The sequence below is a fragment of the Cnephaeus nilssonii genome (assembly GCF_951640355.1).
Source record: "Cnephaeus nilssonii genome assembly, chromosome: 11".
NCBI lineage: Eukaryota > Metazoa > Chordata > Mammalia > Chiroptera > Vespertilionidae > Cnephaeus > Cnephaeus nilssonii.
Genome location: NC_137082.1, coordinates 62,939,479 through 62,955,673, shown reverse-complemented (window position 1 = coordinate 62,955,673; position 16,195 = coordinate 62,939,479). Strand labels below are relative to the sequence as shown.

At 37.2% G+C, this 16,195-nt stretch overlaps 1 protein-coding gene across 1 annotated transcript in view; it reads left to right on the top strand.

Moving 5' to 3' along the window:
* PIEZO2 (piezo type mechanosensitive ion channel component 2) overlaps positions 1-16,195 on the top strand; it is a gene marked incomplete at its 3' end in the record, with an annotated part of 333,950 nt that overhangs the window by 123,865 nt on the left and 193,890 nt on the right. The window contains exon 3 of the mRNA XM_079783425.1: positions 2,166-2,291. Within this exon, the coding sequence (XP_079639551.1) occupies positions 2,166-2,291 (126 nt within the window). The remainder of the gene's footprint in view (positions 1-2,165; positions 2,292-16,195) is intronic.

Genomic DNA, 16,195 nt, shown 5'->3' with positions numbered 1-16,195 from the left:
ATTCCAACATCTGGGTAATTTTAAGGTTAACTATATTGTCTTTTCTCTTGAGAATGAGTCATATTTTCCTGGTTTTTGTATATCAAGTAATTTGGTATTATATCCTTCTTCTTGTTAACATGCAGACATTCTTTATCCATTCTAGATATTAATTTCTTGTACATCTTGGATGAACCAACTAATCATTTGTGTGTAAATTTTATTTATGGTGGCATTTACCGAATCTTAATTTTAATGCAGTTAGAACTCTCTCTCTCTCTCTCTTTTTTTCTTTTTACTTTATAGTTTATGTTGTTAGATCTTGTTTTATAAGGCAATCTTCACAGAAACAGCACAAAGTTATCCCATATTTTCATCTATTAACTTAGAATTTTACCTTTCATATTTAAGTCTTTATTCATATGGAGATCACCTCTGTGGCAGGAACCCAGCATTTTTTTCTGTGTTTATTGGACCAATTTTTCATTTGCTGGATAGCCTCCTCTTTCCTCTTGATTTAAGGAGTAACGTTTGATATTTATCAAATTCATATAGTTTTTTTCTGAGCTCTATATGATATTCCATTTGACTTTTCTTCCTTCTCCATAAAGAATCCAAGTTCCTATTTGTTTGTTTCTCTGTTTTAGTTTTAACTTATGGGTTTATAACACACCTTAATGTTTGTTAAGACACAGAAACCTCACCCACTTTTGGTCTTATTTCTCAAAATTTTATAATTGACCTAACAATCCATAAACTTTTATTCTTCCAGAGATATATTTTAAATAAGGTTGTTGACTTTTTCAAAAAATCTTTTCATATGTAGTTTTAAATATGTTTGTTGAAGGCCTGAAAATTTTTACACCTATTTAATTGAAATTACATTGAATTTATAAATTTAAATTTGGAAAGAATTGACATTTTTATCATATTAAGTCATCTGATTCATGAATATGACAAATCTCTTTATTTACTCAGGTATTCTTATTTGTTTTACTATTGATTTTTATAGTTTTATCCATAAAGGTCTTGTGTCTTTTTTATTAAGGTTGATTTTGAGATACTTGTATTAGTTAGGGTTCAACCTATAGGAATTGGATTACACTATTGACTATGTAACTGGCTAAGAAAGTCCAAAATTTATAGGGCAGGTTTCTGTCAGGAATAAAAAAAATAAATAAATAAAGTAAAATTTGTGAAAAAAGTCAGTTGATTATGGACTTTTAGCACATATGTAAACTTACACCAACATCTAGATTAGTATTTGATTAAATAACTGGGGACTGTAGCCTAGCCAACTTGACACATTGACAAAATCATTACAATACAGTTTTTGTTGCTAATTTAAGTTGTATAGTTGTCTTTTATTTGATTATTGTTAATGTAAAGGGGTTGTATTGATTTCTGTAAGATGATCTTGTGCCTGAATCATTTTCTTGTATTGGCAGTAGATTTAGTTGACATTTCTATATAGATAATATTATCTAAAAGTAATTCCATTTGATCATTTTATCTGCAAATAATTCTAGTTATTTCAACTCTTTATGTTTTTCTTACCTTATAACATTGACCAGTATACCCAGTGATATGTTAAGTGGAATGCATATCAAGTGTCTTTGATCACTATCTATACTGTTTCAGTTTGTTAGAAAATAGAAAATATCATTTTTAAAAATAATTTGTGGCTATATTTATAAGTAAAATGGCCTTATAATTTTCTTTCTTTTCTAGACTTATTTAGGTTTAAAATTAATATTAATTTTAAACCTAAATAACCTATCTTTGTAAATATTTTAGAAAACTTGCCTTTTTTCCTACTCTCTGAAACTATCTTTATTAGATAGGGATTATATGTTTCTTCAAAGATGGCAGAACTCTCTTATATAATTTTCTGGGCTAGGGGTTTTTTGTGGTTTCATTTTGAGGTAAAATATCACGATAATAGAAAAGCATGTTTCTTTTACATGGAATTTTTAATCAATGTTAATTGTAATTTTTTCAAAGGAAATAAGATAGCTTTTATCTTTAGACTAATAGTTAAGGGGTAATTATTACACTTCGTATACTTTGAGTCAGTTTACATAATAGATTATATAGAAATATGTTTTATGTGGAACTGTACAAAGGTGAGCATGAGTGTCTTTCATCTTAAGTTCTCTCAAAATCTCTGTGCTTTTGTCCCCTAGGACACACGGGACGGTTGTTAAAGTCTCTGTGCTTCACCAGTCTTTCCTTCCTGATACTGCACATCATTTTTCACATCACGTTGGCTAGCCTCGAAGCTCGACACCATATTGCACCTGGTTACAACTGTGAGTATTAATGTATTTTGGATTATGTAAGTGCATAATAAAGCTATGTGTCCTAACTCTCATAGAAATCTATGTAATAATTATATTATCAAATTCATGATAATTTTTGGTCATTTGGCAATCCTAAATATGATATATACATATAGAGACACTTTGTCATGGAGAACTGGGTAATACTAGCAACTTAATTAAATGAATCTTCAATGTATATTAGATATTAGACCCCTATCTGTATGTAAGACATTATCATGGGGCATAATCCCAAAAAATAGCATTTACATATAGTCCCTGGAGCTTATAGTACAGCTAATGAGATAAGACATGTATAGTTTTTAACATGATAAATAAGAATATATAAAAGTAGAATACCATTATACCATTTAGTGACCTAAATTCTATTCTGAAGCATAGTATAAAAAAGATTTTATATGTCTTTGTGGGAAAAATGTAATGACATACAGTTTCTCTTTCAAATTGGGAGTTCTTTGTTTTTATTTATAGGAAAATAATGTCTTATATGCATTATATTTTGAAGTGGTGATCATAAAAATTCAACACATATATGCTTTATCTAAATAGTATCATCTTTCCAAAATTAACTGGCCATCAGTTCAATTCTACTTCAGTTTTTGAAGGATGTATGATTGTGATTTGAAAAAAAAAAGAAGCATTTCAAATAGTTGGAAAGGCTAGTTCACAAATAATGAGTTCCTCATCTCATTAAATACTGTGAAGTATTGAATCAGAGGTATATTTCAAATAATCAGATTTTTAACATTTGAGTTTATAAATATATATTTTGCCTGCTTTTACAAATAATTTTAGGTGCTGAGTAATACTGTAGAAAGGATTTACTGGCAGTTTCTATATTAGGAAGTGAAATTCATAATTTCTTCTGATTCAGAGAGACTAGGTATTTATATTATTATTCAAAATGATGATTTTCCACAATTCTACAAGAGTCAAAATAAAAAATATAATCTATAATAATAAAAGTGTAATATGCTAATTAGACCGGATGTCCTTTCGGGCGTCCTTTTAGACGACCTTCCAGGCAAAGCCTGGGCGGCGAGGGAAGCCTGGGTCCCTGGTGTCTGCTGGTGGCTGGAGGGAAGCCCGGGTCCTGGGTGCCAGAGGGAAACTGGTGCCAGCAGCTGGGGGAAGGAAGGCCTACTCTTGCATGAATTTCGTGCATCGGGTCTCTATTAAGTAATATTAAAACAATGTTCCCTTTCTTACCTTTATAAATGTATTTACCCTGTATAAGTTCTCCCCTATAGGGTCTAGACCAGTGATGGCGAACCTATGACACGCGTGTCAGCACTGACACACGTAGCCATTTCTGATGACACGCGGCCGCATGCCGAGGATGAAACATTTGCTGCTCCTGAGGATGAAACATTTGCGACTAGAGTCTTGAAGTTAGTTTTTTCCTCAAAGTGACACACTACCAGAGTTATGCTCAGTTTTTTGGCGAAGTTTGACACACCAAGCTCAAAAGGTTGCCCATCACTGGTCTAGACAGACAGAAAGACATACAAACTTTAACACATACACACACACACACACACACACACACACAATTCTTGCTTTATCTTCTTCATCCCAGGCAAGGATTCAAATTACTTAGCTACTCTGGATGGATCCTACATTAATATCATGAAGAAGTCTGTATTTCTCAGTGGCGAAGGTGTAGGCGTCTCAGGTGCAGTCAGAGCTAACCTCCTGACATGCCTCTTCCTAGGCATTCCTTGCAACTTATCTTGGGGAGTTAGAGTTAGAAGAGTCTAACCTCACAGCCTAAATATTTGGGCTTCTACATATCAATGCATTTTCATGCCTGTCTCAGAGGTATTTTGGTTCATGCACCATGGCCCTCTATTGTTATTCTTCATGCAGTATCACTTGAACATGTCCGGAACAAATGTATTGTCCTACTTTTCTTTCTTTCTTCATTGGTTCCATGAAGAGCCAATCTAATAAAGTCATGAGAGAAACTTTATTTCTACCAGGTTTGATTCCAATTTGAAGTTTATTTCTACAAAAGTTAATGTTCCAATTTGAAATTTTGGTATTCCCAGTGAAGTAACTGAGAGAGAAGGGATGTGCTAAAGATTGAGTTCGAAAAGGAATTTGAGCTCTTTACTTCCAGCCATAAGCACCTTATGGTTTACAGAAGTCATAAATTTCTTCTGAAAAACGAGTGATGCATGCAACAGCATTGGCTCATTGGGTGTTAGAGATTTTTTTTGGGTTAGTTTCATGTGCAGCATTTAAAAGTAATACATTCTTGAAAATGGATAAAAGAGAAGGGCAAACAAACTTCAGAGCTTTGCAAACTAGTTTGGTCCAAAATTGACACAGACCAGGTTTTCAGCCTAGAGCATTTTTTAATGATCAAGTTATATAAAATCCTGAAAATACTGTTCGAGTGGGTAATGGAAACACTGACTTTTAATTTAGAGTTGACTTCACCTCACTAATGTTATTGTTTTTTAAGCATTTGGAGTTTCGATTACACCATCAGAGTTGTAAACACAAACTCGGCTATCCCACATTGGAAGTTTGGTTTCTTGGCATTGGTAGATGTAAAGTAGCAAAATTTCAAATGAAAAGACAAAAAGCATCTTGGCCAGCAGTGTTGTGTATTTTGAATGCTTCCTTTATGTTGAAGACATTGGTAAAATAAAGTCAAATAACCCAGACAGATTGGGTTTCCCAATCATATTCAAATGGTATTCAAATTCAGGACCACCAAGTGCTCATTTATATGTGTTTAATTTTGTTTTCCTAACTCCTCCTCTCCCCATTTAAAACTCACATACCCTCAGCTTTATGATGGCAAAAGCTCCCAGTATCCCTCAGGAATCTAAGACCCATGTTTGGGGGACAACAGTAGCATTTATAAATATTGAGTCATTGAAAGTTCTGGTTCCCCCAGAGCCCTGTGAATATTAACTGGCAATAGTAAAGACTTTTTCAAACCCGCCTATTTAGTTTTTGACTAGCTGGCAGGTTTGTTAAAGGTGCCATTGTGCAGAACTGAAACTTAACACACCTCCCCCTCTTTCTCTCGCTCTCTTTTTCATTTCCAAACGGTGCTCTTACAGGTAAGTGAGGAAATCGATGGGGCAGGGGAGACCACTGTAAAATTTCCTCAAACATATGTTGTGTCGCTTACTAAAATATTTTCATTCCATCAAAACTATACTATTTAAATAAATGTAAACCCGGTTTCAATTATGTCATTACAGATTCCATAGAAGTAGTTTGTCTGACTGAGTGGTGAGTGTGTGGCAATGTTAGTGAAATTTTAAGGCCGGTCTGGATTCTTGTGCCAGCGCATGTTACTGATTGAAAGGAACTTCTGAGTTCAGAACTATAAAGGAAAAATTCATGGTGATAATAGCTACTATTTGTAGAGCACCTACCAACTATAGGGCCCCCGGGATCATTACATTCCTTTTGCAGTTAATGACTATGCTTTTCTAGTTACAAATTAGCTTCAATATTCTTTTAAGTAGGGAACTCCACACACACACGATCCCATTCATTTTTTAAAGAAGACTTTAGGATGGGCAGGGCTGTGCAGATAGACAGCTGTGCACTGCCCGCGGGCCTGAGGAAGTGAGTGGGAGCCGCAGGCTGTCCTAGGCACTGATCTCTGGCTGAGCAGCCTCTTCCAGGCTGGATCCAGCTGGGGACAGGGGGATCATTATATTCCTACAAAGAGGACGACGGTCTGCCAGCCAAGACTTGCACCTGCAGGGCTGTGCCTTTTATGATCTCTCTTCTCCAAGGAGGTACCTAGCATTGCCTAGTCTGCATGGCCAGTTGAGGTAGGGATGAGGGTAATGATGGATGAGGCAGGGATGAAGGAGGCAGGGATGAAGGTAGCATCGAGGGTATTTAGTGACAAAGAAACAGGCTCTGTAAGTAGCCCGCAGCCACCAAGTGTCTGAGCTGGAATGTGAGCACTGATGTGCCCGACTTGCCACTTTCTTTCCTCCTCTTTACGGAGCTCCTTATTGATCATCTGTTTGGGATTGGTTCCTCCATTGCACTTCCTAGGACTTTGGATTAGTATAGTTTCAAAGGATTTCAGTAAGAGTTTCTAGTATTGAGTCCATGATTTTCTCTTGTTTGGACATTGTCCTTTTACTTAATTTATGATTTCTTTGCATCATTCAATTGCAGCATTTATTGCTAGATTAGTTTTCCCCTGGGGGTCAGCCACCTCAGATGGCAGCTTTCTTCCCCATGTGGGGAAGGGGAATTTAGAGTCTCAACTTTTCCCATCCTAATAGAAGGGAGAACTTGCCCAGAAGCCCATTGACCAAGAGGTTATTATAGGCCTTAATAGTGCTTAATCCATGAGGGTGGAGGGAGGGGGAAAGAGATTAACTGGGGAATTATATGCATATAGGCATAGCCCAAGCACACAGACAATAATGTGGCAAAGGCTTGGGAGGGGCAAAGGTGGGGCAGAGGGATGGGGGCTTAAATAAAGCGGATATTTGTAATACTTTCAACAATAAAAATAAATAAAAACAAAAAATTGTGCTTAATCCTGATGCCCTGCTATTGTCAAAACACATGAAGTTCTCAATGCTGAGCCCCCAGATATGACTCAACAGCATGTGATCAGAAGACTAAAGGATTGACATGGCCTGGTTCAGCATCCCACCCCAAAGACGGTGGGGTGGACTCAAGGAGTGAGCCACTCTGGCAGACACTGCTTTCCAGTGCCGGTGGCTTGTCTGTGGCACACATAGACGGGAATTCATCCCAAGCTGTGCTCGTCATTGATCATGTTAATTGGAGGTGGACTCCTTGATTTTCAGTCACCAGATGGGTCCATCCTCATAAAAAATAATTGCATAGCCTAAGGACATTCTTTATTTTTGTTTTTCATATTTGACACAGTGCTCTGGAGGCCAGAGTTAATATTTATGAAGTGGGAGATAAAATATGTAAAAGCAAACTAGACCCACACTTGCTTTAAGAGTTTTTTTTTTTTTTTTTTTTTTTTTTTTTTTTTTTATAATCACTTTCTGCCGCCTGCTTTCTTGTGAAAGCTGGCCTGGAGGCTCTGTGAGGCGGCCTCTGGGAGAGTCTAGATTCTTCCCATCTCTCTTTCCTTCTTTCCCTTGCTAGCTTCCCGAAAGCAAGTACTACCCCCCAATACAGCAATTTAAAAACAAAAGAAACAAGGAGAACCTCAACTAAGTTGTACTTCTTCTGCCATCTGTCCAGGATGAAGACACCACTGTGATTTTCTCAGAACTACACTAATGTAAAAGCATCTGGGTCACATGCACACCTTCCAATCACACTTATAATAAGTGAATTTAGCCTTAAGTGTTATCTCCTCCAGCCCCTGGTAATGGAAGCAAAAGCTTTTTTCCTTCCACCAACACACTTTGGTACATGCCAACTCCGCTCAGCACTGTGGGCAAGGCTATTCCAGCCTAAGACTGGTTTGTGATCTGTAGACTCGGAATGGAATGGAAAGCATTGCTGAATGACAACTCTGGTAACGTGATATTTGATGCAGTCTACTTCTTGGAAGAACAAATACGTTCAGTTTTTACAAGCAAGAGGGAGGTTGAGGGGGTGGGACCATGTGGAGGAGAAACCCCATCAGGATGAAGATCTCTTAGGCCAGTGCCTTGTTGATATTTTGGCTTCTCTTGGAAAGTCATCTAGTGACGCTTAGTTTATATAGCAGTTTTCAAATAGGATATCTCATTTTATTGCAAGAAGTATTTTTCATGAGAATTATTTATACTATCCAATATATGAGCAAATTTAGGACTGTGGCAAATTACTCATCACTGTCTCTCTCTCTGCCAGGAACTTGTTCCCTCTCTCTGCCCTCCAGGTGCCTGCTTAAAATCTTCCTGGTAGTGTTGCCATTTCCCCTCTTTTCAGATCACGTGGGAACATGAGAGTGAGACTCTCACATGAGGGCTTTTATTTCTCTTTAAAAATCATATATCAAATAAAGTTGGTATTGATTTTCTTTGTTGAAAGGAAACTTGGATTTCCTTTTGGGTTTGGGGAAATTAGGAATGAAAACACAAAAGGCAGAGTTGGAAGTAGCAAGGATGGAAAAGGAGAAAGGGAGTTGTGAGGGGTGGGTGTGCTTTGGCAAGGCGGCCTCATTAATAATTAGGGAGGGGAAGAAGAGCCTACAAGTGAATAATAGACACGCCATTGACTTCTGGAGCTCATCTGCTCCTCACCAATCCTTGCTGTAAGATAAATCACAGTGCAGGAAATTTAAAATGATTTGGGATCGATTGTGTTTGCTTAAATAACAATTTCCCTAACCTCAGTTTCATGAGGCAGCATTTCTAGTGTAAATTATTTACCATAAAAGCACTAAGGTGAGTCTGTGTGGTATGGGAATAAACTTAACCTCAAAATTATAGACAGATAGCATAAAGTTTTAACTGTATGTTTTCATACTCCTGGTGTAATGGAAGGATATTTCAAGGGCATAATGGAGACAGTGAGATTGGGCCATATATAGTCATCACATTCCAGAAAATGTTACTTGTATGACACTCATGTAGTTATCCTTTAGAGTCTAAAATTGATTTATATTTTAGGGCTCAGGTGTGTGGATTCATCAATTAAAACCATTTCTTCGTTAAAACAGAAATTTGGGTTTAAAAAATTCCTCTTGATTTTATGCAGTAAATATACACTGAGTGGCCAGATTATTATGACCACCTGACGTTTGTAGGCAAATTAGCCGTACACTGCATCATATGGGATATGGAAGCCGAAGGCCTGTTCGAACACCTTTGCTGTCTGCAATTACCAAGATAAAAAGTCTCCAATTCGCACAGGAAACAAGGATTGGACAGTCGAGCATTGGAAAAAACTCATGTGGTCCGATGAATCACATTTCCAGTTGCATCATGCAGATGGCAGAGTGAGAATTTTGCGGAAACAGCATGAAAGCATGCACCCCACATGCATGAGTACAACCCTTCAAGCTGGTGGAGACAGTGTTATGGTTTGGGGCATGTTTACCTGGCATGATTTGGGCCCTTTAATTCGTGCGGAACAACGTCTGAATAGCACAACATACCTAAGTATCGTTCATCCTGTCATGTTGATGGCGTATCCCAATGGAGATGGCTTCTTCCAACAAGACAATGTGCCATGCCACGGTGCTCGTGTTGTGCAGGAGTGGTTTCAAGAACATGAGGGAGACTTCACCTTGCTTAGGTGGCCCCCACAATCACCAGATCTCAATCCAATTGAGCATTTGTGGGACGAAGTTGAAAGAGCCATCAGGCAGCTGGTTCCACAACCATCAAATCTCACAGAACTGGACAGTGCTATTCATCAGGCATGGTGTCAGATTCCTTGAATCACCTTTCAACATCTCGTGGAGTCAATGCCAAGAAGAATCGCCGCAGTATTGAAGGCAAAAGGTGGCCCAATGAAGACTGATGGGGTGGTCATAATAATCTGGCTACTCAGTATATATACAGGAATGTAGAAGATTGACAAAAACTTGCTAATATAATTTATCTCTTACAGTCATTTTTAGAGGCATGTAAACATTTTCTGAGATCCCCATTGCAAGAAATGGGTATATATAGAATATTAAATATATTACTATAAAATGTTATAATACATTTATGGACATATGTTATGCACCAGACACTGTTTTAAATTTGGAATACTTTAGTGACCAAATGAAGGATCCTTGCCCTCATGAACCTTATATGTTCTTAAATCTGTGTCCCTATAACTGATATCAAACCTGGATCAGCTGGATGAAAACCAGAACTCTTTATTACTCTGTGTTATGTTTCCACATTTCTATATAGCCTTTATAAATATTTCATTTCTTGCATAATCTTCTCGCATGTTGATACACAAGAATGTTTCAAAGTTTTACTTGGGTGGTTTTAATTTTTGCTCTTTAATATTATTGTGAGCATTTATACATTGAAATCTGATGTTTATTTCTATAGCATAAATTTCTAGGAGTCAATTTACTAGGTTAAAGAATTCAAATGTTATTTCTCCTCTTCCTATATTGACCATATTGCTCATTAATGTGTTTATATTTCCTGGAATGCTACTTGTGTGAAAAGAAATAAATGATGGATGGATGATGGATGGGTGATTGATGGATGGATGAATAGATAGGTAGGTAGGTAAAAAGATAGATGGACTTTTAAAAATGTATCATAGGTTTCAAAGCCTTGGAGCCACATGAAGCCTCAGAAAAATCTTCACTCACAGCCTCATGCTGATATACAATGAGGACATAAAAAATACTCAACATCAATAGTAATTAGGGCCATACAAATTACATTTCACATGCCATTTAAACAAATGAAATACCACCTCACACCCACCGGAGTGGCTATAATTAAAAAGACACACAGTAACAAGTATTGGTGAGGGTATTGAGAAATTGGAATCCTCACACGTTGCTGGAGGGGATGTAAAATGGTGCAGCCTTAATGGAACACCATTTTGTGGTTCTTCAAAATATCAAACACAGAGCTATTACATGATACGGCTAGTCTACTCCTAGATATATGCTCAAAAGAATTGAAAACAGGTGTTCAAAGAGATACTTACAAATGTTCACAGAATTATTCACAATAGCCAAAAGGTGGAAACAATCCAAATATCCATCAAAAGACAAACAAGTGAATAAACAAAATTTGATATATTATATGTGATATATGTATAAATGTGATATAAATCAAAATATGATATATAAATGTGATATGTATATGTATGAATATTATTTGGCTATAAAAACAAATGAAGTTGATTTAAATTACAACATGGGTTAGCCTCAAAAACATTATGGTAAGTGAAGAAGCCAGACATAAAAGTTCAAATATTGTATGATTCCATTTATATGACTTATCCAGAATAAGCAAATCAATAGAGGCGGAAAGCATATTTGTGGTTTCCAGAGGTTGTGAGGAGGGAGCAATGGGGAGTGACTATTTAATGCGTGTGGGGTGCTCTTCTGGGATGCTGAAAATGTTTGGAAGTAGATAGAGGTGGTGGTTGTATAACACTGTGAATAGGCTAAATCCATTGAATTGTTCATTTTCAAATAGTTGATAATATGGTACATGAATTTCATCTCAACAAAGGAAAAAGTAATTTAAAAAACTGACCATATTCACTGAAATTCCATCAGCGTTTGAATAAAGCACTTTTGTAACTTTAATAGATTTTAAGTAACCCAATGCTTTTTCTAAAAATAATTGTTGGTGAAAGCAAACATTATGTTTACTAATTACATTTACTTTTATGGAAGACTTGCTCATATTATTTTTTGTGAATATATTTTACAAGGTTGATTTTTAAAACTGAGTTTTGTTAATTTTAATTACTTGAGTTTTTACATTTTTATTATTATACTCATCATTCCTCTTTTTCTCTTATTGCTTCAATGCTGTAAATTTACAAAGTGGATATGTATTATACTTTTTTGTTTTATTTATAATTTAATATATAGGCAACTCTTTAATTCATCTGGAGTTTATTTTGCATAGAGACTTTTCCCCAAATGGCTACTAAGTTTTCCCATCACCGTTGGTTAATAATCCTGGGTTTTATACCATGAGGTGAGCTTGCTCATGTATAAGGCAGAGGTCTGGCAGAAAGTTGGTTTCTTAGGTGCCTCATAAAGTTACTTTCTTTAGCACATCTATTTATCTATTTTCCCTGCTTTTTTCCTGCATTCTATTCCCCCTTCTGTTTCTTTTTACTGTGAAACTTGAGGTTTCATTTGGAGAAAATTCTGGATAAGTCTAAAAAAACAAAATGCAAGTAGAAAATATAGATCTTCGATGACTTTGAAATGCAGATGATAATGGCCTGGATTGTTATCTATTGATATGCTCAGTCATCTTCATTTCAGAGTAAGACATCACTGTGTTTATGTATCGATATAAAATCATAAAATGGAAAAGTGTCTTCTGGTAAAGATAATGTTATACCATATATTTTCAGACTCAGCTCCCTCTTAATTTCTAAGTGTTTTATCTGTCATTCTTCCATGAATTATGTCAATAGAAATTAGTACTGCTATTGGGGGCAAACAGAAGATAAATGTAGAAAGTAAACTAATTTTTATTCTTATTACTATATAGTATAACCAATGAACATGGAAAACCATCTTTGACTTTTTCTAGATATTATCCATCTGATCAAGATCTTGACTTTAAATTTGATATGTATTTGGTGAAATTCTTCAGTTAGATTCTATGCAGAGATACTAGATATGCTTTCTAGTCCACAGAGTAAATGCTACTGTCTTAATGCTATTGTCCAGTTATCTCACAGTGAACTGCTTCTTTCTAAGGATGTTTTTATTTAATCTTGGTTGAAAGAATGTTCTTGAGTATGTTTATGGCCACAGAGCTAATTCTAATAATTTTGAGTTCCTAAGATGATACAGGTGTCGGCCCTTCACAATAGAATGGAGCTCTCCTGATTGTTACAACCAATAGCTATCAGTTTATAGCTTAGTGGACAAAGTGATCCCTTCTATTACATGAAATGGGATCACTAGAAAGGGTCCATCCATTTAAAGAGGTTCAATGACTGACATATATTGGAGATGGGATTACAAGTGCAAAATTGAGATGATACTGCACTGCAGGGTGACTACTGAAACTGGGTCTATGGAGAAAGGAAAGTTAGAAGAAGGAGGTTAATGTAACAAAGCTGTATGAAACTGCCGAGTCTGGTTCTAGAACAACATAAAAAAGGTCACCTGATCTGATGGAAGGATTGCAGAGAAACCATCATAACTGCATAAACTGGATGAACATTAACCTTGAATTCCAAACAGAGGAGCAAGAAGTGAATCCTGTGTGTAGCTCCTGGACTCCCAGTCTTGATATTTCTCCACTCACAGGAGCTCTGTGGGGAAATTGAGAATGTGTGGAAAGTGCCGATTGTCAGTAGGAGGCTATGGGGAGCAGAGGAGAGCACTGAGTCCCAAGGAAAAGTTGTGGGCAAGCAGAGGGCAGATGCCGGGTAGATGGGCAGAAGGCCGATTATTGCATATTTTACCTACAGCAAAGAGCTTGGGATGTCATTCTTTCACAATCCTTTTGAGACACTTTCATTGAACAGAGCATCTGGAAAGAATTCTAATTCAGTTGACATTTGGGGGAGCAGGATAAGCCCTTAACAGAAAGAGTTTATTGTCTTGCTAATGTAGTGATTATAGTCTTTGGTCTAGGTTCTTGGACAAAAACGTGTGGGAGTTAGGAGAATTAGGGTGTGTTTCTGGATGGCTTTTCACATATCCTACATTGTGCAGCTGTTCACCTACATTTATATACATCCTCCAGGGAAAGCCGACAACTTCTGATGCTGATGTTTGGTTGTGAGATGTTTTCATTAATGGATCTCTAGGGAAATTCCTTGTGTCTCTTTCTTTGTTATTTGTTTAAATTTATTTCCTCTCAGACATAACAGCCATCTAACCATATTGACTTTTACATTTAAGGTTGAATGAGTGTGGCCTTATATTACTCATGGAAAAAAAGAATCCTCCTCCTCCAAATTCCCTTTGTGGAGCTAGATCCCTAGCAGTGTTAAGTAAAGAGTACAAATCTGCCTATGTTCATTTTTAACTTCAGAGACTACCTGGAAGCAGCATTCTGAAAGGGAATCTCCTGGGAATTAGTGTATTTACATGCCGACTCCTTTTGAAATGTCTGCATCCACAGAATAATGGGCCCTTCTGCAAAATGGAGTGTTATAGGCTACCCAGTCCGACCTTTTCAATCCAGGGATAAGGAGAGACACAATAGTTATGTGACTTTCTCAAGGTCACTGAGAGAGCCTATTGCAAATATTGCACTAGGACACCTAGCCCAGTGCTCAACTAATATTTTTTTTAAAAATTTGAGACTATAATTTTATTTATTTTTTAAAAAAAAATGTTTTTATTGATTTTTAGAGAAAGAGCAAGGGAGAAGGGTAGAGAGATAAAAACATTGATGAGAGAAACATCATCAGTCAGCAGCCATCTGCACGCCCCCTACTGGGGATCGAGCCCATAACCCGGGTATGTGCCCTGACTGGGAATAAAATCCTTGACCTCCTGGTTTATAGGTCAACATTCAACCACTGAGCCACACTGGCCAGGCCCCAGTGTAAATTTTTCTGTGGGTATGTGTTCATATGTGATGTCTGATTGAGGCAGTGGCAGTCAGGGGACTGTTGCATGAAGAGTGATGAGAATCTGAACTAAGGAGGTTTCAGAGGAATTTTAGAAGAGATACTTCAAGGAATATGATTTGTTGCATAATAAAATGTGGAGGAAAGAGAGGCTCATTCAGTGGATAGAGTTACCATTTAAGCAGTGTAAGCCCACATGAGGCTAAGGAAGCTCAGATTTGACATAGGGAAGGAAAGAAGAGAGAGGGAGGAGGGAAGATGTGTGTCAGTTTAGTGTGGGAAATCCTGAGATCGATGTTTCTGTGGAAATGTCCAATAGGTCATTGTCTAAATGGATCTATGGTTCAGAAAAGACATCTTGGAGACACAGATGAGAATTTATCAGGGTACTGGTAATCGATAAAGCTGCATTTACAGTAACATATCGCTTGCTCTCCAGTTGAACAAAATAGCTGAAGTCATAAGCAATATTCAGTTGGCAATCAGAGATCAAAGGTGCAATGATAAAGTATCACGAATTAGTTTTCACAGGATATATGTTGCTCACTCCTGTGTCATTCTGCTGTTGAAGCATATGTGTTGTTATGTCTGCTTCTTCCATGAGGTTGTCAGATCCTCCACAGAAGCTTACTTTTTCTCACCTTCAGCCATAAGCAAGGTGTCTGGCACACAGTAGACAAGTTTTTTTAAGTGGCAAAATGACTGGCATACTCTCTATTAACCTTCCTCCTGTCTCATTATACAGAGCACACTAGTTTACAACAACAACAACAACAAAGCGGGTTTATCTATGCTAACCCCTGGCTGGAGTTACGATGTAGCTCATCATTTATTTTCAATATTAACCCTCATTAAAATATTTGGAGTGAAGGCAATATATATAGAACCCTGAAAATTATAAATTGAGTTAAAACCACAGTTCTTCAATAAAAAATATTTCTTTTCCTTAGATTTAATAAAAACCATATTCCTGCTTCAATCATTCATCCAATACTTTTTGTGTGATATCTATGAAAATTCACAGTTGTCTTTCAAGGAGACTGTTGTAAAGCACTTGGGTCCAGCGGAAGTTGCCTCTTTCTGCTTCGTGGTTCTGTTGCCAATGCCTTTCATTTTGGAAGATGTAAGCAGAGGAACAGGAGAGGAACTTGGCATCAGTCTCTCAATCACCCGAAGGATTTTCACTTCCTGTTTTGAAGTATGTGACAATGTCTTTGAGTCCCTGGGAAGAGAAGCCCCCTCTCCACGTACTCTGAGACACTCGAGTACACTGCCCTTGCGAGCAGTGTAAGTGCACTCATTTTCTTGCCATCTGTGGCTGGTGTCACGGCCAGACTGAGCGCATTTCTGGAATCTTTCCTCCACGTGAAATAGAAAGCTTGTGTGTAGGGCGGCTGCGTGGGCCCCCAGCTGGAAGGGCTCCTGTTCTCTCTGCAGCCCCCTGTGCTCTGGGAAGAAGGAGGGTGGAAATCAGGGTTCCTGGAGCTCTTCTCTCAGCCGTCGGCTGTAGAACATAGCCCATAGAGTAATCAGGGCTGGGAATGTCCAGCCCCTGGGCTGTGGAAGGCCTACGAAATCATTTGGTCTGGTCCTGCCAAAGCATTAAAGGTGAGTTAATTAAATGTTTGACCAAATATAGCAGGCTGATTTTTAAGTTGATCATTTTGTATGGCCCACGGATCTATAATAATAAAAGC